General features: G+C 47.8%; 2 protein-coding genes across 6 annotated transcripts in view; one reads left to right on the top strand and one right to left on the bottom strand.

Moving 5' to 3' along the window:
- The window catches only part of FARP1 (FERM, ARH/RhoGEF and pleckstrin domain protein 1), a 271,468-nt gene extending 263,709 nt beyond the window's left edge, over positions 1 to 7,759 (top strand). For all 4 annotated transcript variants that reach the window (XM_070408693.1, XM_070408692.1, XM_070408691.1 and 1 more), the window contains exons 24-27: positions 122 to 288; positions 4,048 to 4,155; positions 4,608 to 4,759; positions 6,245 to 7,759. In XM_070408693.1, the coding sequence (XP_070264794.1) occupies positions 122 to 288; positions 4,048 to 4,155; positions 4,608 to 4,759; positions 6,245 to 6,326 (509 nt within the window). In that variant the 3' untranslated portion in view covers positions 6,327 to 7,759. The remainder of the gene's footprint in view (positions 1 to 121; positions 289 to 4,047; positions 4,156 to 4,607; positions 4,760 to 6,244) is intronic.
- A 1,342-nt stretch (positions 7,760 to 9,101) lies between these two features.
- Positions 9,102 to 24,178, bottom strand: part of STK24 (serine/threonine kinase 24) — a 103,220-nt gene continuing 88,143 nt past the window's right edge. For both annotated transcript variants that reach the window (XM_070408688.1, XM_070408689.1), the window contains exons 6-11: positions 22,881 to 23,066; positions 20,102 to 20,247; positions 18,564 to 18,693; positions 17,290 to 17,358; positions 15,791 to 15,927; positions 9,102 to 11,962 (exon numbers count right to left, since the gene is read on the bottom strand). In XM_070408688.1, the coding sequence (XP_070264789.1) occupies positions 11,926 to 11,962; positions 15,791 to 15,927; positions 17,290 to 17,358; positions 18,564 to 18,693; positions 20,102 to 20,247; positions 22,881 to 23,066 (705 nt within the window). In that variant the 3' untranslated portion in view covers positions 9,102 to 11,925. The remainder of the gene's footprint in view (positions 11,963 to 15,790; positions 15,928 to 17,289; positions 17,359 to 18,563; positions 18,694 to 20,101; positions 20,248 to 22,880; positions 23,067 to 24,178) is intronic.

The raw sequence follows: 24,178 nt of genomic DNA, 5'->3' as shown, positions 1-24,178 counted from the left end.
CCCGGGACCACATCACTGAGTGCCCCCAGCCATCCAGGCCCGTTCAGCTCCCAGAAGGGGTCAAGAAAGGGCCCCTCTGGCCAGCACAGATCAGAAGCACTGCCTTTTGCCGCATCCACAGAGTCCCCCGATGAGGCCACAGTGGCCGACCAGGAGTCCGAGGACGACCTCAGCGCCTCCCGCACCTCGCTGGAGCGCCAGGCCCCCCACCGCGGCAACACCATGGTGCACGTGTGCTGGCACCGCAACACCAGCGTCTCCATGGTGGACTTCAGCGTGGCCGTGGAGGTACCGGCCGTGACCCTGGGGTCGGTGGGGGAGGGGGGCAAGGACAAGGATGACTCATCCTTTGAGCATTCGGCTCGCCCTCTCAGGGGAATGCGACCGCATCTCTTGGCCTTCGTTCGTCCCCACAGCTTTTGTTCTCTGGCCATCTCTACCTCCCCAGTTTCCTTTCCTCTCATGGAGTCAGCTGGGGGCAGGGACTGTCGTGCATTTACTCATGTGTCCGCGCCAAAGGCAGAGAAACGGCCCCAGTACCGGCGGATGGAGAGCTCCCAGCACCGAGGTTGCTGCATCCTAGAGCAACCACCCCACACACACCTGAATCGGGTGCGAGGAGGCAGAAGGGTCAGAAGGCTGACCCCAGCCAGGGCCATGGCACAGCCTCCCCGGGGGGCTCTGGGAGTTGTCCTCAGTTAACTTTGGTGGTGGGGCCCCCCAGATTGTGACCGCACCTTCCAGAGTCCTCCAAACCCCATTCCCCAAGTACCCTGTAGTCCAGGCCCATGATCCCCACCCTTTCAGAAAACGCCACAGCCAGCAAGCTCTGAAACCACCAAGCTCCCTTCTGGTCCCACTGGCAGCAGAACCTGACCTGAGCGGTTGAGAAGCTTGGACCGTGTTTTGTGTGAATGGCCATGTTTCACCACACAATCGCCATGTCTGGTCCTGGGTGGCGCCCAGGCCCCGCTCCCGGGCTGCTATATGGTAGACGCACGGGATTATCTTTCTAAAACCTGAGAGTTCTGAATTCCTAAAGAGCCTGGCCCAAACAGTGCCCCGTGAGAGACTGCCAGGAGCAGCAGCATGTTCGCTCTTTGAACCAGCATTATTGGGAAGTGTCACACATTCCCTGGCGGACGGTGGTCTGCAGGGATTCTGAGGTTGTTTTCTGGAGGTGACCTTCACAGCTCCATGGAGCTGCCGATTTCGAGTTTGCCTGCTAGAGTCCTAAACCTGGATCTGCTTTTGAAGACACCCTCAAGGGGACACTGAGGCTCCCCGAGCCGCACCTGGCCTCCCATGGGCTGCAGGGAACATCCCTCTCCACCCCCGCGGGCAGCCTCTTCCCTCCCACAGGCCCTCTGAGTCTGTACTCAGCTTCTCCCTCCCGTCACACTGGGTCTGCCTGCAAAGCTTGCCAGCTGGGGATTTCTTCCAGGGAACAGGGATCTTTCCAGCCAGGGCAGTGGGGAAGAACCCGGGACCGTCTGGTGGGAAAACACCTGATCAGACCCAGCCTAGTCCAGTGCAGCTGGTGTGAGTGCAGCGCGTGAGGGGGCTCCTCTGCCTGCTCCACACCATCCTCCGCGAGGTGAGGTGTAGTTAGGACCGTCAAAGCGTGGGACCTCTCGGCTCGAAACGTAGGTCATTCAAGAATGTAGCAAATACGCAAGGGAGGTAGGTCATGGGCGGCCCAGAGACGCTTCCTCGGGCCAGCTCTTTCCGGGTGGCCGTCCACACAGCTGCAGTCCTTCGTCCAAATGGTCGGGTGAGTCTAGCAGCCCCTGGGCCAAATCCTGCCCAGCCCTGGTTGTTTACAGCCCATGGGCCAAGAAAGGGTTTTATTTTGAGTGGCTACTACAAATGCAAATATCTTTGATTTTGCCTCTTGGCCTGAAAAACTCCAAATATTTACTATGTGACCCCTGGAGAAGTTTGCCAAGAACTATAGAGCATGAAAGCAAGCCCCTAGGTGTGGTTTTAAGGTGGCAAAAATGCAGGTTAAACACATGGAACTGACTCATCTGTCACTGCAAACACCCCTCCCTTGCCAGATCCCCCTTCCCCAGACCTTCAGCCTGATGTCCATGCTGGGCTCCTTTGGGTGCCAGATGCATGCCCCACCCCCACTGACAGGCAAGCTTCCCTCTTCCAGGCCCGGGCCCTGCCATCGGCAAAGGGAAGCAAGCAGCTCCTTCCTTCTCCCTCTCTGCTCCCTCCCCCAGGTGTCTCCTGTAGGACTCGCATGGGTAGAAATGAGTAACGGGGAGGTTTGGGGACACCACAAAGATGAGCTACAAGTCTGGTCAAGCCAGCGGGCACTGGGGTTCATGCGAGGCTGGGATGGTCAGCAGGCAGCCTCGCCTTCGGAGGGATCAGAGGCGAGATGATCAACGTTATTTTAAGACTGACATTAGGAGGCGGCAGAGACCCGGGAGGGATCTGGATACAGTGAGGCTCAGGATGGAAGGAAGGCGCTGAAGGAGAGTTGGCGGCGGGGACTTAGCTGTCTGTGGCTGCCACAGAGTATCTTCTAACCCTGCTGGAGGGCAGCGGTCCCAGAGCAGATGTCGGCTCCTGCTGGAGGCCCTGGGGAGGGTCTGCTCCACGCCTCTCGGCTTCTGGTGATGATCGGCAACCCTTGGTATGCCTAGGCTTGTGGACGCATCACTCTGACCTCAACCTCCGTCTCACTGGGCAGTATGTCTCGTGTTAAAATGTCATCTTCTCCTTATAAGGACAATAGTCATCGGAATTAGGACACCCCCCCCCACCCCCACCCCGCTCCAGTATGACCTCCTCCTAACTTGCTAACACCTGCAAAGGCCTGGTTTCCAAATAAGATCACCTCCACAGGTAATAGGACTTCGGACTTGAACATACATTACACCCAACAGGGACTGACCAGTTTGGAAGCCGGGGAGAAGGGAGAGGAGGCCACTGTGAAAGACAGCAAGGAAAGGGGGTGTCAGCTGCTCTGGGGCAAGGATGGAGACTGGTCCTGACCTAAGAGTCATCCTTGGGTGAAATACAAGTCACTGGATAAGTACCAAAGGGATAGAAGTAGACTCAGTATACTTCTTACGCATCTTGTTAATTGTGGCAGACGTGGCCATGTAACCCCTGTAAGTGAACAGACAACTCGGTCACATCCACAAGTGTCACCATCCGCCATGTTCCTCCTGGGGAGTCTCCCTGGGAATGAGCTGCCCTCAGGGGCGTGGACGGCCTCCTCAGTGTCCTCTTCACAGCCGGTGACGGAGGGGCGCTGGGGAGCCCGCGAGGACGTGCGCCTCTGCGCCCGGTGTTGCCTCGGCTGCCTGGCAGTTCACAGCAGTGCTGTGTGGCCACAGGGGCTACCAGCACGCCCTGGTCTCTACCAGTCACTCTTCCTTTAGCTTCTGGGGAGAGGTCACCTCTCCCAAAAGCCAGTGTTCTGCCTGGGCCACTAGATGGCAGCCAGGAGCTGCTGGCGGGGGCTCAGTGAGGGCTCCCGGTTGAGGGGTGTTGGATCCCTCCCTGTGGCTGCCATAACAAGGCACTGCCAATGGGGTGGCTCAACGAGATGTGTCATGACTCTGGAAAGCTAGGTGTCAAGAGGGCCAGCGCCCTCTAACACTTGTAAGGGAGGATCCCTCCTTGCCTCTTCCCCCTTCTGTGGTTTGCTGGCCATGTGTTCTTCGGCTCGTCCATCACTGCAGTCCGCCTCTCCTCTCGCATAAGGACGTCAGCCACGGGGACTAAGGGCCTGCCTTGCTTCCTTACAGTTGACTCTTAATTATAGCTGTGAGAACGCTATTTCCAAGGCCACATTCTGAGGTATTGGGGTTAGCACATCTTTTGGGGAAGATGGGGACATAATTCAACCCATAATAGGTGACAGAAAGAATTAATCCCATCATGCGGTCCACCTACCAGGGAGAAAGGCCATTGTCAGTCGGTCTCAGGGAGCCCCCCTGGACTGAGGAGCCTGTGGTCCTTCCCCAGGCCCAGGTGTCTGGGCCCCCACCTGTGGGCCTTACAGGCCGACTTGTCTTTCAGAATCAGCTGTCTGGGAACCTGCTGAGGAAATTCAAAAACAGCAACGGGTGGCAGAAGCTGTGGGTGGTGTTCACAAACTTCTGCCTGTTCTTCTACAAGTCACACCAGGTATGTGCCCACCCCCACCCCCACCCCACCCCTCACCCCCACCCCCGCCCAGGGCAGAGGCCCTGTGACCCTTGGGATAGAGCATTTAGTGTGCAGGCTGGGGAGAGCCTTAGGGACCCCCAACACCACACCCTCCCCTGTCATGGGGCAGGCATGGAGAGAAAGCAGCCAGGTGTCGGAAGGGGGCCTACAAGACGCCACATCCATGAGACCCTCGACTCAGGTGGAGGCTGACATCATTTGCTGAAGGGCGACCTGGGTGCTGGTTGGCTGAGGAGGGGCAGCGACGGGGTTGATGGCCTGTGCCCGGGCTGGGACGCACTAGCTGGCCCACAGAGCACGGGCCGGGACCAAGTGCCTCGGCTCCCAGAGCGGCTGCAGGGTAAGAGGCTGCAGCCGGGCTCCACGCCTGTGGCCACCTCTCCATCGCCCCCTTCTGTTGGCCTTTCCAGGACAATCACCCCCTGGCCAGCCTGCCCCTGCTTGGCTATTCGCTCACCATTCCCTCGGAGTCCGAGGACATCCACAAGGACTACGTGTTCAAGCTGCACTTCAAGTCCCACGTGTACTACTTCCGGGCCGAAAGCGAATACACGTTTGAAAGGTAAACGTCCCCCCTGCAGAAAAAGGCCACTCGTCTCCTAAACACTAGGATTTCTCCCAGGCAAGCTGCTAGGAGAGCCCGCTGTGGGCATCCCCGCCCTTGTCCTGACCCTGGCAGGTGCTGAGGATAAATCAGGGTCTCTCCACAGAGTCCCCTTCTGCTCCCAGAGAAACATCCTTCATCCTTAACCTGCAGTGCTAGTTAACGCTACACACTTTTAAGTCTCTTACGTGTGTTTATCAGTCTATGGCTTCTGTAGCTGTTTAGTCCTAACATTCCTGATGGGCTGCGGTCAAAGGCTAAGTTTCCGTCAAAAGACCACATGAGGAAGGGAAGGAATCTGGTGCCTATCAGAGTTACTTTATTAGTGAAAGACAGTGCAAGAGCTGAAAACAAACGTAAAAGGGAGAGAGCAGGCCACCATGCTCGACCAGTGGCTTCAGTCTGTTCCTGAAATGTCAAGGGTAATTCTGGGCCCCTGGAACGGCACCCTGATGAGACTGTGTAAGCTTCTGTCAGCGTGAAGCCACCACCTGCGGGGTCCTCAGGTCACAGACAGGGCAGCAGTCCCCACCCTGTTCAGGGAGAAAATTCTAACTTGTTTCCCCACCACCTACTGACACTGACCCCACAAGGGTTTCTAATCGCTGGGCTGGCTTTGCTCTGTGCACAATCCCCAGTAAAGAGAGCACAGTGGCTTAACACCAGGGCCACCTCCCACAGCAGCAGTCTCCAAGCTGTACTGCTTGAGCCGTGAGCCAGGGCACAGCAATTCTCAAATCTGATCCTGGGCTAGGAAATTTACCCAAGGTGGGATCTTGTCACTATTGTGGCCAGGATACATCAGCCTTCAGTGTGAGACCCTAAAAAGCCTGATGATTACGGAACGGCCAAAACCCCGTGTGAGCCCCGTGGAGACAGGAGGCACGGCACACCCACGTTCTCTCAGCCTCAGCACCGCCAACATTTAGACCAGACGATTCTGTGAGGCTCTGTGCTGTGCACTGCAGGTGCTTAATGGCAGCACCTCTGGCCTCTACCCCTAGATGTCAGTTGCACTCCCTCCGTTGTGACAACCAGCAGCATCTCCAGAAAACGCCAGTGTCCCCAGGTATCTGAAAACTACCAGGATCCAACACAGAACACAGAGTCCCATAAGCAGGGCGGGATGCACCCCAGGGTCCGAAGGAAGGGTTACGAGACAGCGTTTGTTCCTAAACAGCCAGGCGCCGCCTCACCTCTCACTGCTCTAAAGAGATGGGCTGCCACACCTTGGGCAAGGCACATCCACAGGGAGGTCAGTGGTCCTCAAACTGAGACTGGGGAACATCTGCAGGCACCCTAACCCTGCTTTCTATGCAGGGAGTGCTGAGAGTTCATTTAAGAACTCTTCATCTGCTAAAATGGCAATTTACAAATAAGAAGAAATCGGAGACATATGTTTGTAAAAGGGGCCCTGACAGCCGTTTTGCTTTCTTGCTCTAGGTGGATGGAGGTGATCCGAAGTGCCACCAGCGCAGCCCCCCGCGCCCACACTCTGAGTCACAAAGAATCCCATGTGTACTGACGGCAGGACGCCGTCAGCTGGCTCAGCCGTGGCTGCTTTCCGGGCAGCCTTTCTCTATCAATGATGCCTAGTAAAATGAACGCCTGTCTGGAAAACACCAACATGGTTTTACAGCATCTCTCACCTGTCTCTGCAGAACCATTTCTAACCTTGTCTTTCCACTGTTCATTTCCCATCTGAACGGAAGTGCTCCCACCTCCAATGCTGGCGGCATTTTCTGTCATTCCCTCGACGGGCTGTTTTTAGCTTGTGCCAGTATTAAAACATTGTCATTAATATAGTGCCAAATGACAGTTTTTCCTCCACGACTGCACCTTAAAGCAGTACAAACACATCCGTTTGACAAAAGACAGGGCAAATGCTCTTTTTTCTTTTTCTAGGCTGCTGCATTTTAAGAAAACGGATTCTCCAGTGTTTGCAATACACATGGCACAGTCTTAAGCAAATGAGATCATTTTCAGATTTCGTTTTTTTTCAATCTTTCTACTTTTATAATAATAGGAAGTTACTCCTTTGATTAGTAAGCGATTTGCCGCACACTACGTGCCACCCTGGGGTCTCGTGCTCCAGTGAGACGCTGGCTCCCAGACCCACTTCCTGGTGCAAGCTGACCAAATTGTTCAAGTGATGACTATTTACAAACCGTAGCAGGTTGTTTTCTGCTAAGAGAAGCAGAAGTCCAGTGCGATGTCTAGACTATCACTGTACTGTGTGTGAGTGGTATATACAATGGGAAGATATTAAGCTGTGGGTGTTTTGCTGTCTGTTTCACAAGCATGAAAACCTGTATTCAGTAATCAGGGCCATTTGTGATGTTACGTTATGGAATTTGTGAGCTTCTGTGGGTGTAAAAGCACCATGAAGGATGGTGTGTAGTCCCCCGGCACCCATCGTCATACCTATCTATAGCCTACTCAACTGTGGTTCGGAACTGCGCATTCAATAGTAGTATATATTGTGCCTGTCTTCAAAAAACATTCTTTTTCCTTTTTTATACTCATTCCCCCAGGTACGGGGTAGGACAGTATGACATTGCACAACCTTGACAGTCGGACAACACAGGGAACATGGTTTCCAGTAATGCTGGGCCCACTAGTCAAAACCTGTTTGCCTATTCTCTGTGAGAGCGGTGGCTGCTATTCCCGTGTTCTTAAGCCCTTTCTGACGCAGTCCAGAGGGGCGGCCAATCGACGCAGTCCTCCCTGTCCTGCACCACCGCTGGGAAAGCCCTCACCGAAGACACGCAGGACCACCCCAACTCCGTGGAGCTGTGACTGACCGCATGGAATCGGCAATGTACAAATGGACGAGTAGCTTGAGACGTGTTAATCATTTGCCTTACAATGTGTACCAGATGGTTTTAAGTACTAACAAAAGGGAATAAAAATACCTCACGCCACAATCCAGCATATTGAAGTTTTAAGGCAAAACAACCCACCTTGTCTCTTGGCTTTATTTTCATCTAATTCGGGTGGGTTGGTGTCTCTGCGGGCGAGGGCGGAGCTGACTGGTCACTGCGGGTGAATGTGAAAAGGAAAACCAGACTCGATCACTCTTGAAGACGGCGTTTTGAAAAACTTCCTATTTTATAGTCTCTGCACTCAGAGACCGGGCATGTCTAGGAGACTGATCCCGGTGGCTATATAAGACAAGGACTAAACCCCAATGGAGGAGAGTGAAGCAGACGGGGAGGGGCCCTAGAGATGAGTTCCCTGAGGCTTCTCCCACACACGCCCCAGGGGCAAGACCAGCACCCTGGGAGGCTGAAGCGCGGGTGCACGGGGCAGCCAGGATGGCAGAGGCAGGAGCAGGGAAACTCCCACCTCAGTATTTCTGAAGGATTCCAACCCATTTGCTGGAAACGGTTCAGATCTATGAGTAGCACCTCTGTGCTCCCTGCTACCCTGTGACTTCAAAGAAAACCCAAGTCTGGTGTGACTCAGTGGTTGAGCGTAGACCTATGAACCAGGTGTCATTTCAATTCCTGGTCAGGGCACGTGCCTGAGTTGCAGGCTCGATCCCCAGGGGGCGTGCAGGAGGCAGCTGATCAGTGATTCTCTCATCATTGATGTTTCTCTCCCTTTCCCTTCTCTAAAATCAATAGAAATATTAGAGAAAGAATACTAAGTCCAAACCACGTGGGCAATTCACTGCCCCCAAGCTGCCGGGAACAGTTTCAGAGCCACCCTGTCTTGGTCCATCTCGGCTACTACCACAAAAATGCCAGACTGAGGGGCCTTGTAAAGGACAGAGATGTCTCTTACAGTTCTGAAGGCTGTGAAGTCCAAGATGGAGGTGCCGGCAGACTCGGTGTCTGCTGAGAGCCTTCCTGGGTCACAGCCAGCATCGATGTGTCCTCACATGGTGGAGGGCGAGGGATTTCTGCGGTCTGTGTGGACACTCATCGCATCAGGAAGGCTCCGCCCTCATGACCTAATCACTCCCTTCTAGTGCCATCGCCTGGGCATTAGGATTTCAACAAATTTGGGGTTGGGGGTAAGTTCACTCTATTCCCTCTACACCAGCGGTTCTCAACCTGTGGGTCGCGACCCCTTTGGGGGTCGAACGACCCTTTCACAGGGGTCACCTAAGACCATTGGAAAACACATATATAATTACATATTGTTTTTGTGATTAATCACTATGCTTTAATTATGTTCAATTTGTAACAATGAAATTGGGGGTCACCACAACATGAGGAACTGTATTAAACGGTTGCAGCATTAGGAAGGTTAAGAACCAGTGCTCTACACATAAGACACGAACTTATAAAAATCATTGTTTTCTGTGAACTTTATTGACCCTTGCGTGATACAGTACCTGTGCTTAAGAACACACCTTGCAGCACTCCCCATTTATTGCCATATTTTATAGCAGAAATACAGAAGCCATTTTTTTAAGGAAGAACATATAAAAACGCTTATAAACAGACCATATGTTTTGCCAAAAGAAAGGTACAAATGCTACGTGAAGAATTAGACACTCCACAAGACCAACTTGAGAACAAAACTGTCAGATTCGGAAGGTGTGTGGCACTTGGTTACATCAAGATGGCCCCGTGCCTCGGTTTCCAAAAGGTGGTAGCTGTGCTTGTGTGTGAAACCGTCTCCCCCGCTGGGAGCGCCACCACTGTCTGCAGTCTCTGGATAAGCTCTTAGCTGCTGGGGTTTGGCATCGAGAGACTTCCGAGTGTTAGTAAATCCATCCTGAACGCTGAGCTCCAGGTCCGGCTGGCTACACACCAACAGCAGTCTATATGGTCGGAGGCAGGTCCCCTGGTAGCTCTGGAACCTGATCTGTCTTTAATAAAGGACTTGACGTGGACACCCAAATGCTAGCCTCCTTGGCTAAAGAACATGCCCTTAAAAACACAAGCTGAGTCTGTGTGTCTACAGAAAGTAACAGATCAGAAGAGATTGTATAAGGAGGTGATCCATTTTTAACATTCAGTTAAACCACATCTTTCCCAGGAAGCTACGTCCAACAGAAGATACTTCCAACAAACTAAGAGAGTCGTTTTCTACTTTATCTGGGAGACAGCATTGTGTATCATAATCTAGTGATTGCAGAATATCTACTACCCATTACTTGTATTTAAGATTGGCTTCAGCGTCGTCTTGATATGCCATTGTCCACTGGCAAATTGTAGGAACTTTACATCAGCTGCTGCCTAGGTTGTCCGTCTTAAATCAGACAAGCACTTTGGGGGAACACTGCTCGTTCTTTGAGTGATTCTCCTGTAATGAGCAAAACTGATCTTTGGCTTAGGCCTCACAAAGGGAAATCAAAGCTCCCGCACACAGAATACTCTTGGAAACACAAAAGGAAACACACAATTTACTGTTCAAGTTAACATCCTTGCTGCAGAATAGCATGTACAATAAGAATTAGCAATTCGGTTCTGTGTCCCCTAACCAAAGTGTATCCTTTATAGAAATTTCACCCAAATCTACTTCTAATTTAAAAAACAAAATTTAATTTTAGGATTTAAAGCTAGACTCCACTACCAAACCTAAATAATAACCACCCACTCCAACGTCTCTGACTCGGGGCTCCGTCCTCTCATTAACTTCCAGGCCACTAGGCCGACAGGTTCCTGACCTTCCATCCCAAAGTTTACCCAGTAACTCCCTTGCCTCCGAAAGTCCTGTCTTCCCCTCAAGAACTGCGACACCAACAAGAGTTGACAATGATTCATATCAAAAATATAAAAGTGCCATGCATACTTCAATCAGTCGAATTGCTGCAAGAACTCTATTCTCATACCACAAACCCAGAGACTGGTGCCCCATTGGCAAGCAAGACCCTGTCACAAGCCAAGACAAGTAGACACCTGGCTGCCAAGCTAGCGGACACAGGCTCCTGTATGAGAACAAAATAACCCTTAATTGAGGTCCCTGGGAAGAGAGAGCACAATTTTACAAACCAGCAGAATTCAACCCTATCTTCTCAATGACTAATTTTTAAAGTTGCATAGGGAACTGACCTGAACATCCAGCATTTTGAATTTGGGCACTTCTTCCTAGAGCATTCTAAAATGCCTCATCTGACCACACAACCACACACACACACAGCAGGCGCGCTGGCCTCTCGAGTCACGTTTCAGAGAGTATGCAAGGAAAGTGTTATAAAATTTATTCATGTGAGCATCCAGACATTTTAGGTGGGAAAGACGATATGCAGCTTTCACTACAAGCTGCAACAAAATCATATGGGAGAACGGACAGCTGGCAGTGGAACGATTCCAAACGAATGTGAGACGAGAGCACTTCATTGGGGAGAAACTTAAAATAATAATTTAAAGCTTCATGACACAAGATATGTTCCAATTTAAAACACTAAGAAATAGTACCATCAATGAAAAAGGAAATCAACTTCTAAGTGTACCAAAAGGGTTTTTGGGCAAACGAGGAAAATTTGCATTTGTTGAGGTACAAATAGGAGTGTTCCTTAAGAGGGGCATTAATTATTATTAATGGCAAACCCTGCAAATACAAAATAAAACCCAAATCACTGGTCACATAATTCAAAATTTACATGTAATAAAGGCAAGGCAATAGACTCAAGTTATGGCCTGTCAAATATTTACTCCACTGACATTATCTACAGAAGCACTTGGCCAATTTGTACACAGTGATTCCTTATGCACGCCAAAAGGGTTTCCGTAAAAATGACACTATATACAAATCTGTACACTGAGCCACCAGAGCGATTCTCCGTCTCCCAGGGAGGGAGCACAACTTAAAGCAGGATACCTGAGGTTTCATTTCTTCAGTTGCCTTATCATAATCCCAAATATACATTTCAGGGTGTGTATTTGTTTTTAAAGACACTTTCCTTGATATGTGCACTATGGTTAAAATTAAAAACAAGAATAATAAAATAAAATGATCGCTGGAAGGAGCTGACCCTCCCCACCCATCTAGACTTATCCGGCCAAGGCCAGCGAGGAAGGACGCTGAGGCCTGTATGGGCAGCCTCGGCTGGGCCAGCCCTCGGTGCAGCTCTTCAGCGGAGTCAGCAAAGGCTCTCGTTGACTGTTTAAAAGGAGCAGGATGAAGAAGAAAGAAAAAACAAAACCCCAAATGCCAAAGGAAGTTCAGTGGGACGAAGTTCCTCCACCACTTAGCGAGTATCTAGGAAAAAACAGAGAGAGAAATAGAAATAAACAAATGTCATTTCTCAAAATTATAAAATTAATTTGCAAAAATTCAAACAATAACCAAAGTCCTATTAATTTTCATACACTGCCAAGTCATCAAAATATGGAGCAACTATCAATGGATTATTATATAAAGAATTCATAAAAATGAACAAAATCATGTTCCAACAACAAATTTTCCGAGAAGTTAAATTCAGCCACAAAAGAACTAAAAGTACGTAGTAAAAAGTGAGAAAGTGGTTCAGCCTCCCAGGAGAGAAAACCGTATGACTAAAACAGTAAATGATACACCTTTACTTATAATCAGATTGAAAAATCAGTATTAACCAAAGACAGAGTAAGAGTCCAGGAATGCACAAACATGGCTGGTTTGAGGACCAGTGCAAAGAAACACTTTTGGCCACAAAAAAACTGAGGTTTGCTCAGGTACCCTCCTTCCTGAAATGGTCTCTTGGGTTTTCTGTAATTACAGTAATTAGGAAGCACTCTGATGTCCAACAACAGAGAAATGGTTATGTAAATTAACCGCCTGAATAAAATAACATATTAGAAATTGTAATATTTAAGCAATGAAATCTATACACAAATTAATAAGTGTGCGCAAACTTGTACAGTTTTACAATCTGTTTATCCCAAACACATACAAAAGAATGCCCCAAAAAGTATGTGTGCACTATACTTTTCAGAAATGTAAAAAATTAGTTAAGTTCACGACATTTATAATAATGGGAGGCAAAGCACCAAAAATGATAATGGGCTAGAATAGTGGGATCATGTATACTTTCTTCTATTTTCCAATAATCCCACAGTATTGTCTTGCTTTGGAATATAAAAAAGGGAGCAGTGAGGGTGCGAGGTCCCCTCATGGCCAGGATTCCCTGACACCTCAAAACGGACCCAGTTACAGCAGATGCCTGAGGACACATTTAACGGGACTTACGCAGGTATTCCAACCTAGAGCTCCTCTTCCCAGGCAGTTACAATACTCAGCACTCTGCCAGAGAACAAGTGCTCCCACAGGATCCCCCTGAAAGGCATGCTTTAGCCACAGATCCTAAGGCTCACATTTCAAGAAACATAAATGCCGAAGTCCTGGGAGGAGGAGATCTAAGACCTACAGGAAGCCTTGGGAATGCTTTAGAAAAGGCGGTTCTCGTTTCTGAGGTGACCCACTGCATAATGCACCTGGGAATAAAATAAGTATGAGGCATGAGCAAGGGCCTCTGTGGTTTGGCGGCATCTGGGTGAGGGACACACAGGAAGAGCTTGGGGATCCCAGGAGGAGTAAGTGGGCAGTACCAGCCAAGGCCTGGGGGAAGCAGATAAGGACCCCAGAAGCTGAGGCGGAGACAGGATTCGCACACCAAGAAGGAAAGAGACACAAGCAAGACCCGTCCGGGGAAGCCAAAGAGTGCCGACTCAGCACGTCTAAGGCATCACTGGAAAGTAAAACTTCAAGCACAATGTGGACAGTGGGCAATTATATCTGCATTATACATGGCTGCTGAGCACCTGAAAGGTGGCGGGTTCACATTTGGATGTGTGTGAAATGTAAAACACACACTGGACTGCAAAGACTTAGTACTGAAACAAATGTGAAATACCTCACTGATGATGCTAATATTGATTACATGTTAAAATGAGATTTTGGATGCAATGGGTTAAAAAACATAAAACTAATTTCACTTGCTCCTTTTTTTACTTTTTTTTAAATCCTCACCTGAGGATATGTTTTTTTAATTGATTTTAGAGAGAGGAAGAGGAACATTGATCAGTTGCCTCCCTTATGAAGCCCGACCAGGGACTGAACCAGCAATCTGGGTATGCACATGGACCGGAATCAAACCTGCAACCTTTTGCTGTACATGAGGACAACTCCAGCCAACTGAGCCACCTGGCCAGGACTTTACAATTGTTTTATTTTTTCACTTTTTTAAAATGTGGCTACTAGAAAATTTTAAATTCTGTATAGCTCACATTATCTTTCTATTAGACGGCACTGGTACAGATCAACTCATTTCAGCAACTAAAGAAAGCGGAACAGAGGGACAGACCAATTAAACACACAGGCCACCACCTGAGCCCTGTAGCTGAAGGGAAATCAAGTTACATATATAAATTACTAACAATTTCAAGCAATTTGGGATAATGTGGAAAATATCAGTCCTAAAAAGTGACACTACAAAAGCAGAAAACAAAACCCAAAACAAGATAATGCCACTGGTTTCTGGGTTAGTTCTGTTTGAGATTTAAAGGTGTTTTTTAATCAGAAGTAAATGTCACTAAAATGAGCTGGGAAGTGATACCAAGTTTCTTTGAGAAATTAAGAAAAACGGACCATTATTAAGTAACTAGAGGCCCAGCGCACGAAATTTGTGCACTGGTAGGGTCCCTTGCAGCTGCCGGCCAGGCATTCCCATCCTTCCCCCCGCTGGCCCTGCCCCCTGGTCAAACTCCCAGATGAATTCTTGTCAAGGGGACAATTTGCATACTATGCTTTTATTATATAGGATAGGAGAAAAGCTTATGGGATGCTAAGATAAAACATTCGATGAATCTTAGAACAAAGCTATGTTAGATATTAACTGCCTACACACAGTGGATAGATACCCACAGACATGGTAACAACAGTGCTTGTGTGAGGATAAAGTGACCTCTTTATTCTGTTTTCCTTTATTTCTATAATTCATTAGTATCAAAAGGGTCAGGGCAGAGATAACAATTCTGCCTATTGCCTCAAAATTGAAGGTGGCCAAGTAAAGTCTTAATTCTCTAGCCTAAACTTTAGAGCAAGTTGGAAAGTTGGGATGTCTTTGACAAAGGAACCTGAGCGTTAGGAGAACACACCTGCAGGGTCAGAAATAAGGTTTTCTCTGGATGCCCCTTTAGAGGACTCTTTCCAGGACATCAGGTGGCCCCTTCTATCACGTCTAAGAAGTGGCCAAGGGGACCCACATACCCCAAACTTCTTCACATACTGTTAAGCTGACCCCTCAGAAGAGACCTGCAAGGCTCCTAATGGTCACTGGGGCCCTGCCATCATTTGGAAGTGACTCAGTAGCCTGGACAAGTCACCTGGAAGGCGGATGTCAAAGCAGTGACATGACTCGTGCTCAGGAGTGTTGAAGGTTTGGGGAGTGGAGGAGAGATGGAGCCACCTCCGTTCTCTCCAAACAGCCCCAAATGACTGTACTTATGCTGGGGGTTGGGGCAGTCAGAGTGACCTCCTCCACAGGAGACTCCTAAAACAAGTTCAAGAGAGTGGGTAGGGGGACCCAGATCACTCCTCCTCACGGCAATCAGGGCCACCCGTGGGTGCAGGGAGCACCCCACAGGTCAGTCAGTGCACACAGGTCAGGCCAAGTCGAGAACCAGCACAGCCACCCACGGAGAATCACACACCGCATCCATTCTCACTGGACTCGCCAAGCCCAAACTTCTGGAATTTTTGGACATTTGACTTTAAAACCGAATGGAGAATTACCAACATATGGCTAAGGACTGTATAACTAGGCTGCATCATTAGAGCAGACAGATATTATGTGCCACAAAGTCCTGGGGTCCTTCCTAGTCGTTTCCAGATTTGTATCCTTCATGCACATGATTTTCAGAACTGAGAACAAGAAGGTAACAGAACAGACTAGGAACAAAGCGCCCAGCTGGCAAAGGGAGGGAAGCAGAGCAGTCCATTTGAAGGGCCCCACACCCAGCCTATGGAAGCCACAGGGCAAGTGTGGTGCGACCTCCGCGGGGCTCTCCTCCCGGGAGGCAGGGACCTCGCTGCAGTCCTGGCGGCAGTTACCTCTGGAGCCGCTGCACGAGCTGGGCCACCATGGTGTCCGAGATCCCAGGGCACGCCTCTTCCGCCAGGTAGATGGCCCCTCGCAGTTCTTCTATGGACCCCATGTTACCACCACATGCTTGGCTCTTCTCCTTCAACTTAAAAGACACAAACGTCAACAGCATCACACACACGAGCACAGGAGCCAATAAGCATCTGTTCTAGAGAGTAACACAACGTGTGGTCCACAATGGCTCCAGCCATACGAGTCCTGGCAGGGACCCAGCGCAGCCACTGGTTCACCTCCCATTCCTCTCAATGAACAGTGTTTGGATGCTGAGAACACTGTATAGAAAGGTCGTTAGTCAGACTTGAACCCCTACCTGCACTAGAGTGAACAGAGACAACTGGTGTCCTGTGCCCCTTTTCAAATCTGATGACAGGCTGTCCCACTTGCTTTTTCCATTTCAACCCAACTTATACCAGAAAAGTAATTTCAAAATTACTCAGTGCTAGTTTCCACACGGGCTATCTACTCTAAAGCTTACTAAGGTTGATAGGTTGGTTCTTAGATGCTGGCAAGCTGTCTTTTGGGTCCTCTTTTCTCAAAATATTCTAGTTCGTGTAAATAAGTGCCAGCCCTAAATTCTGGGATATGTATGCCCCTCCTGGCACTTCTGCTCCCATGAGAACCATTCCACAGTCTGCAGGCTCCTCCCTCACTGTAAGGTCAATTCAGTCCCTCAGGAATGCGGCAAACGTGCAATGCACAGGGCGGCAGCTCAGGGCAAGACGCAGCCAAGGGCAGGACTGAGAGCCCTCAGCGCAGGCTGCGGTGGCAGCAGCAGAGAAAAAGCATGACCCCCTCGTCAGGAGTCCCCTCCTCAATATCATCTTTAACAGCTCATAAAACAGCTTTGGCTTTTCCAGCTGTTATGAACACATGCTCTCATTCCCCGCATCAGTCTCATTCTGAAAATAATGTTTTCTCCTCCCTGGGAAAGGTCATGCAGCACCTGGGAAGCCTGGTCTGCGAGTTTACTGTTAGGTTAGCCGGGAAAAAATCATTACAACCAGGATTAATTCATTAATTCTGAATAATGACTTCAGAATAGTTTCTTCGAGTGCCCAATAACAAACAGCTTCAGACAAATGAGAAAATACACGCCATTTTCCCTAATCGCCTGTTTGATCCTGGAGAAGTGACAACAGCAGGGTCGCGGGAAAGCAAGGGAGCATCTAGACAACATGAAGGACCAATCTTCCAAACAACATACAAAGGAACAAAATGGGCCCTGGCTGGCATTGCCCAGGGTTAGAGCATCGGCTTGCACCTCCTGCTGGTCCTCACCTCCCAGATTCCACTGGCAACACTCCCCCTTCTTCCTCTCCCTTCTCACCTCCGCCCCTCCTGGCACTTCTGCTCCCATGAGAACCATTCCACAGTCTGCAGGCTCCTCCTCTCCCCACCCCCAACCCCCCCCCCCCCCGCCCCCCGCCCCCGCAACTGGGCATCTTACCTCTGCAAACAGAGGAGAAATAATTGTAGATAAACACTGAGAGAAAGGCCTCTTTGGGATGTCTTTCATCTTGGGGAAGAAAAAAAAGCTAATTAGAAATATGTGATATTTACAAAAATTCAATAAACTTCAGACAGGTGCTACCCAAGGATAATGTAATTTATGAAGTGATCCCCCAAGAAGTCTAGCACCCATCTGACACCAGCCACAGCGAATACATGAGTGACTATATTCCCTATGTGCTCTCCACCCCCGGGACTATTGGTACTTCCAATCTGTACTTCTTGATCCCTTCACCTTTTCACTCAGTCCTCCAGCCCTCCTTCTATCTGGCAACCATCAGTTTATTCTATGAGTTTGTTTCTCTGTTGTCCATTTATTTATCTTTAGATTCCACATGTAAGTGAAATCATATGGTATTTGTCTTTCTCTGACTGACTTATTTCATTTAGCATAAATACCCTCTAGGTCCATCCATGTCACAAATGGTAAGATTTCATTCTTTTTTTATGACAGGAATATAGTCCATTGTATATATGTACCACATCTTTATCCATTTATCTACTGATGGGCACTTAAGTTGCTTCCATATCTTGCCTATTGTAAATAACGCTGCAATGAACATAGGAGTGCATATATTCTTCCAAATTAGTGTTTTGGATTTCTTCAGATAAATACTCAGAAGCGGAACTGCTAGATCATATGGCAGTTCTATTTTAATTTTTTGAGAAACCTCCATACTGTCTTCCACAGTGGATGCACCAGTCTGCATTCCCACCAACAGTGCACAAGGGTTCCCTTTTCTCTACATCCTCACCAGCACTTGTTGTTTGCTGATTTGTTGAATATAGTCATTTTACAAGTGTGATACACCACCATGGTTTTAATGACTTTTAATAAAACTTAATCCCAAAATTCTAGTACCTTACATGAATAACCATATATGCAAAATAGAGACAGTCCTGTCAAGAGAGCTAGAAAGTCATTTCATACGTGAAACCTCACCCACTCCCACACCCCGTAATTCCCACTGTATTTTCAAGTGTCAGGAAATGCTGATCCCACAGAAGGGCAGGCCTACAGAGAGCAGACATCAGCATTATAGGTCTGACTTTGCATAATCAGTCAGACAAAATCTCCTGCTCTGACAATTCACTGTCAGCAAAACTCCAAAGCAGGCCACCATGAGGGGCCACCTCACCCTGAGAGAAAGGTGACTGAAAATGCCGCTGACTGGTCACAAGTATTGGTTCCTCTCATACCAGCAAACATACCTTATTTCTGTCTAAATCCGATGGCTGAAGAGTTCCATTCTCAAGACTCTTTGGATCTTTCTCTCGGATCGTGAAGATCCAGTCGCTAGAATCGCTGCCTCCAGATGCTTGACCATCCGTGTCCGTTTCCCTTAACACAGAAATCCAGGAGGACCCGTGATGAGCTGCTCTGCGGGGCTAGAACCCCATGGTGGCCTCTCAAACCCCAACTGAGCACTTAGGCTGCCCAGCTTCCCACGCAGGCCTTCTCTGTCTCACCCTCACACCCCACACCAACTTCCACTCGTCCCACCCCCCACCAGTGACACTCACTCCCAGTCCCTCTTGGGCTTCACAAGACAAGCCTGCCTCCCAACTCAGAGACCAGAGACCATCAGAGTGTGAACCCCACAACTTCCCACAATGCCTGCTGCAGCCACGCCTTCCCGTCCCTCCATCTCCTCAAATGAAAGCAGCATTAACTTCCCCAATAGGACAAACTGAATTTCTTCTGACCCACGTCATTCACAGACTCAGCCTTCATGCTGGCATTTCCTAAGATTTGGTGATGGGCCGCAGGGCCCTTCTCACTCTGCAGATATGCTGCGAAGGACACCATTTGTTCTCATGGCTCCAATGACCAGGGTGACTCTAAATCTGTACCATCTGCCAAGACATCTCTCCCCAACTCACCCTCAGTGCCACTCTCAACTGGACACACCCTCTCGGACACCCTATCAGCAACTCGAACATGTCCCACACAAACTTGGTTTCCTCCCCAGACCAGCCTCTTCTCCAGCGTCCCCATCTCAGCGGCACTCACCACATGCTGAAGCCTGGACTGTCTCCTCCTTTCCCCAAAGCCATGGCCAGACTCCCCATTCATCTTTCCATCCCCAGTGCTACCACCCTAATCTCAGCGTCTAGAACTCAACGATTCCTAATCCGTGGTTCTCCTCATTTTATAATGGAATCGCCTGGCGACCTTGAGAAAACACTTGGTCTCATCCCCAGACATGCGGATTCCTTTCCCCTTTATGTCAGAGTCATGAGCCCAGCTTTCCCCTAAAATGGCCCTCCACCCAATTCATCCTCAGCTAATGGAATTCCTAGGTGCTTAACTTGACACCGGTTTTTAGTAGCTTCCTGGTACAGCGCTGTTACAGTGCGAAGCCTCTACCAAAACACAACACAGAATCACAAAAACAGACATTCATATCCTCTTAAAATATATATTTAAAGCAGTTTCATCTGATCAGTGTTTTAAGAGCACGAGGTATAACAAAAGAAAAAGAAACCAGGTTAAGTTCCGTTTACACAGTTTTATCACACAGGCTTTATGCAGAAAAACTCGGTAACACGAGGAGAACCAGCAATCTGGACTGTCTTTAAGAAAAAATAAAAGGAAAGGAACCCAAAGCCCACCCCAAAGAAAAGACTAGAATAAACACAACATTCTCGAAGGCCAGCTGCTCAGGCACAGCGCAGTCAGGACGCACAGTCAGGGGCACATGCTCTGGCTCACACGCACTCGAACAACTGGGACGACGGAGACTTACGTGTCAGAGTCTTCTGAGCTGGAGTCTTCATGGCTCTGCTCGGCCTTCCACCGCTTGTACCTGTCAATTAGCTCCGTCAAGTAGGATGTTTTCTTCGCATTGCGTATAATAAACTTGTGCTTCAGTAACTCCTTTGCCGTGGGTCTCTGGGAAACAAACCACCAAACAATGCAAACAGAAAAAGCATGAGATGAAGTCCCTGCCTTCCACTTGATTCTACCCCAATGGTCAGACTTCTGCCTCAAAAGGTCAAACAGCCTTGGCTGGTTTGGCTCAGGGATTACAGCGTCGGCCCTTACACCCTAGGGCAGCCGTGGGCAAACTACGGCCCGCGGGCCAGATCCGGCCTGTTTGAAATGAATAAAACTAAAAAAATAAAAATAAATAAAAAAAGACCGTACCCTTTTATGTAATGAAGTTTACTTTGAATTTATATTAGTTCACACAAACACTCCATCCATGCTTTTGTTCCGGCCCTCCAGTCCAGTTTAAGAACCCATTGTGGCCCTCAAGTCAAAAAGTTTGCCCACCCCTGCCCTAGGGTCATGGGTCCAATTCCCGGTCAAGGGCAAATACTTCTCAGTTGTAGGTCCCCTAGCCCCAGTGGGGCGCCTGTGGGAGACAACCAATTGATGTTTCTTTCTTTCTCCCTCTCTCCCCCTCCCCCCCCCCCCCCTTCCACTCTCTCTATTAATCAATGGAAAAAATATTCTCAGGTAAGGATTAAAAAAAAAGTCACAACCACACTAATACCTAAAGAGCAAGTTCTACCTCAAAGGTTTTTCCCCCTAAGACCTATTCAAAGAATAAGCCATTCAGCACCCGTGGGTGGGACTCTGTGTACAGTAGCATTTAGTATCTGATATTAAATTCTCAGAAAACCAATCAATTTAGGTAGAAAATGCTCCAGAGAATTTCACAGAAATCATCCAAAGGAGCTAGAATATGCCTCCTAGATTCTATAAAACATTTTATTGCAAATGCTGGCAAGAAGAGAAAACATGTTTCGTATTACCTTGTTAACTTACTATATTAATATTTGGCTCCATCCCCAAAAATAAGAAAAATATTCATTTGGATTCATCTAGAGCATGAGATATAACAAAAGAAAAAGAAACTACAAAGGAGCCAGGAGATTCCTTTTTCTTGGCTGCACAAAGAGTACTGAGTTCTCAGTCATCCAGCCCTAACTTAGAAATGCTGGTTTCTCAGGTCTGCCTCTTTCCTTGTGGTCCAATGAGAACTTCGTCCAGCCCTGGGCTCAGGATGGCCACAGCCAGACAGCATGCTTTGACCGTGGCCAATTGCTCTGCCCTTGAGGTTGGCAAAACCAATTACAGGGAACATGCTTCCCAAGGCAGCTGAGTGAAGCCCAAATTGGAACAGGCAGGGGGAACACACAAACAACACAAGTCAGACTAAGCTGCCACTTACTCTGAATTTCTAAAGCTTTATTAACAAGAGGCAGGGATATTTCTCACATTTAAGCTTGTGAAAAACATGGGCCAGCTCAGGTATTTCCCACTCCCTGTCCACAGGACTGTGAAACTCCAAGCATCTCAGAAGTGCTTGCATTCTCAGCTTCTCATCCTTCTCTCGGTCCATCTGGGGTCAAGGCAAGCAAGCCAATACTGGAAGTATGGGTTTTTGTTGTTTTTTAAAATATATTTTTATTGATTTCAGAGAGGAAGAGAGAGGGAGAAATAGAATCATCGATTGGCTGCCTCCTGCACACCCCCTACAGGGGATCGAGCCTGTAACCTGGGCATGTGCCCTGACCAGGAATCAAACTGTGACCTCCTGGTTCATAGGTCGACGCTCAACCACTGAGGCACACCGGCTGGGCTGGAAGTAGGTTTTTAATGGGAAGATGTAGATGTGTGCGGGTGTAACTTCTGGGTGCTGGTGCCTCGTGACTAGGAACTAACAGAATGATATAAATTTCAGAGTACAGTGGCAATGGAGAACAGCAGCCCCACACAACCAATGGTTGGTGTACTTTGGAACCCCTTGAGGATCTCAGAATAGGTTGTACTCGCCATTCAATTCCTTTACCAAAACTGGCATAATATTAGAAAACCATTGTGCTCTTGTAAAAACTAATCACCCATTTTTAGATAAGAGTTCATGAAAAGAAGGGGGATTCCAGCTAACCCTGTTAGAAAATCCATAGATAAAACAAGGATATATGGTGCTATACACAACACCAAAATACACAGATAACTTGCAAAATAATGTCCTAATACAGAGAGAAAATTAGGCTGAAGCTATGTAGTCGGCACTGCTACATGGCTCTGCCAGAGTCTCTCAAACATAAAGAAGGGGGTGGGGGGCAAAGTGGGTGGTTCATTTATATTTTATTTGCCTTTCTTTCCTGACACATACCAAGAAGGAACTGAAAACATTTACTTTAAAAATTATTTAGCCATTATTTTTCAGGCCAGACTTTGCGATTATTAAAAATAGCTTCATAATTTATAGCCTGACCTACCACTATAAAATGAAAAAGTTATTATTACACATATAATATTAAGGAGAATAGTCTTCAAGCTCAATGAGGTATGAGATGCTAAAAAATAAATTTTATCCTTCAAAGATAAACTAACAATAAAAACATATTTTCAATGCAAAGAAATCAATCATACCCATGTAGAAAAAAAAAACAAATGAGACTGTAAAGACAGCTGACATTAGTGATAAAAGAAATTCCAATAAGATAGATTTAGACCAAGTCGGGCCACACATGAAGAGATGTGGGCCATTCTGATCTGAAACTCACAAAGCTCGGCTCCTTATTCAAACAGGCCTCCACAAACTCCTTGAGGGGTTTGCTGTAGTTTCCTTCCAGCGTCGGAGGGTTGTTCTTTGGAATGAGGAATAAAACCTTCATGGGGTGCAGCTCAGAATGAGGTGGTTCCCCTTTTGCAAGCTCTATAGCTGTTATGCCCAGGGACCAGATGTCTGCCTGCAACAAAAAAGGATCTTTAGAGAACCATCAAGCAGGAGTAAATTCAAATAAATATACTTGGGGAGAGAGAGAATACATCTCAACGAACTTTTAAGATTTTGAAAACATTATCTTTAACTGAAAATAAGAAAGATAAGCCTTTGGTTTAATTTCAAAATAAGCAACACACAGGAGAAAATAATACACAGAACAGCTTCCATCTCTGTACTGAAGTGGCTTTACGAGTACTCCTCTTCCACTTGCTGTTGGAGGTATAATGCATTCAAAGTCAACGGAGGCCCCCCCCGAGGCAGTCAACAGGAGGTAGTCAGAGGTGAGCAGAGAGGACAGACGGGGGAGTGAGGTGTGTTTGCCAGTCAGGCAGTGCTCCGGACTAACAGAATGCTCTGAGTTAAGTGCTAGCTTTACCAGCAGAGTCTCATGACCTCAGACAAAGATCTAACCTCTGAGCCTAGTTCCTTCATCTGTAAAACAGGAGTAACAACAAGTGGCTATGCAAGGTGCCTAACATAACACTCAGAACTTATGTTCAAACACACAAAGAAGTGGAAAATACTTGTACAATGCACCCCATTTATCTAGCATTTGAATTCAATAATCATTAACACTTACCATAAGTTTTAGCTATTATTCACCATTGTACATAGCAGATAAAAAACATCATGACATTTTCCTTGAATACCTCAGTTTACCAATTTAAGGGCTTTTTACTACTATCAACATTTAAAATTAACAATATCTCCTTATCATATAATAATTCAATATTATGTAATAATTTAATATCATGTAATAATTTTCTCAACTGCTCAAAAGTCTTTTCATGGCTGGTTAATTTGAATCAGGATCCAAAACTGATTGTTAGGTGGCCTAAGGCTCCTTTAACCTGGAACAGTTCACTCCCTCGTCTCCCCAGTATCACTGACTTGAGGAAGAAATAGGCCTCAATTCTGGATTTGTCTGGTTTCTTACTGGTGTCATTTAATGTGTTCTACTCCTGGGTTTCCTGTCCAATACCCAGTGATTCATTAAGTCTGTAGGCTTGGTCAGACTCACTGTTGGGAGGAGTTAGGGGGTGCCAGTGTCCAGATGCTTGATCCTCCTCTCCTCTT

This window comes from Myotis yumanensis, unplaced genomic scaffold, assembly GCF_028538775.1.
Source record: "Myotis yumanensis isolate MYYU_CA2020_CCGP unplaced genomic scaffold, mMyoYum1.0.hap1 SCAF_3, whole genome shotgun sequence".
In the NCBI taxonomy this organism is placed as follows: Eukaryota; Metazoa; Chordata; class Mammalia; order Chiroptera; family Vespertilionidae; genus Myotis; species Myotis yumanensis.
Note: the sequence above shows the minus strand (reverse complement) of the source record. Positions and strands in the feature narration are given on the sequence as shown.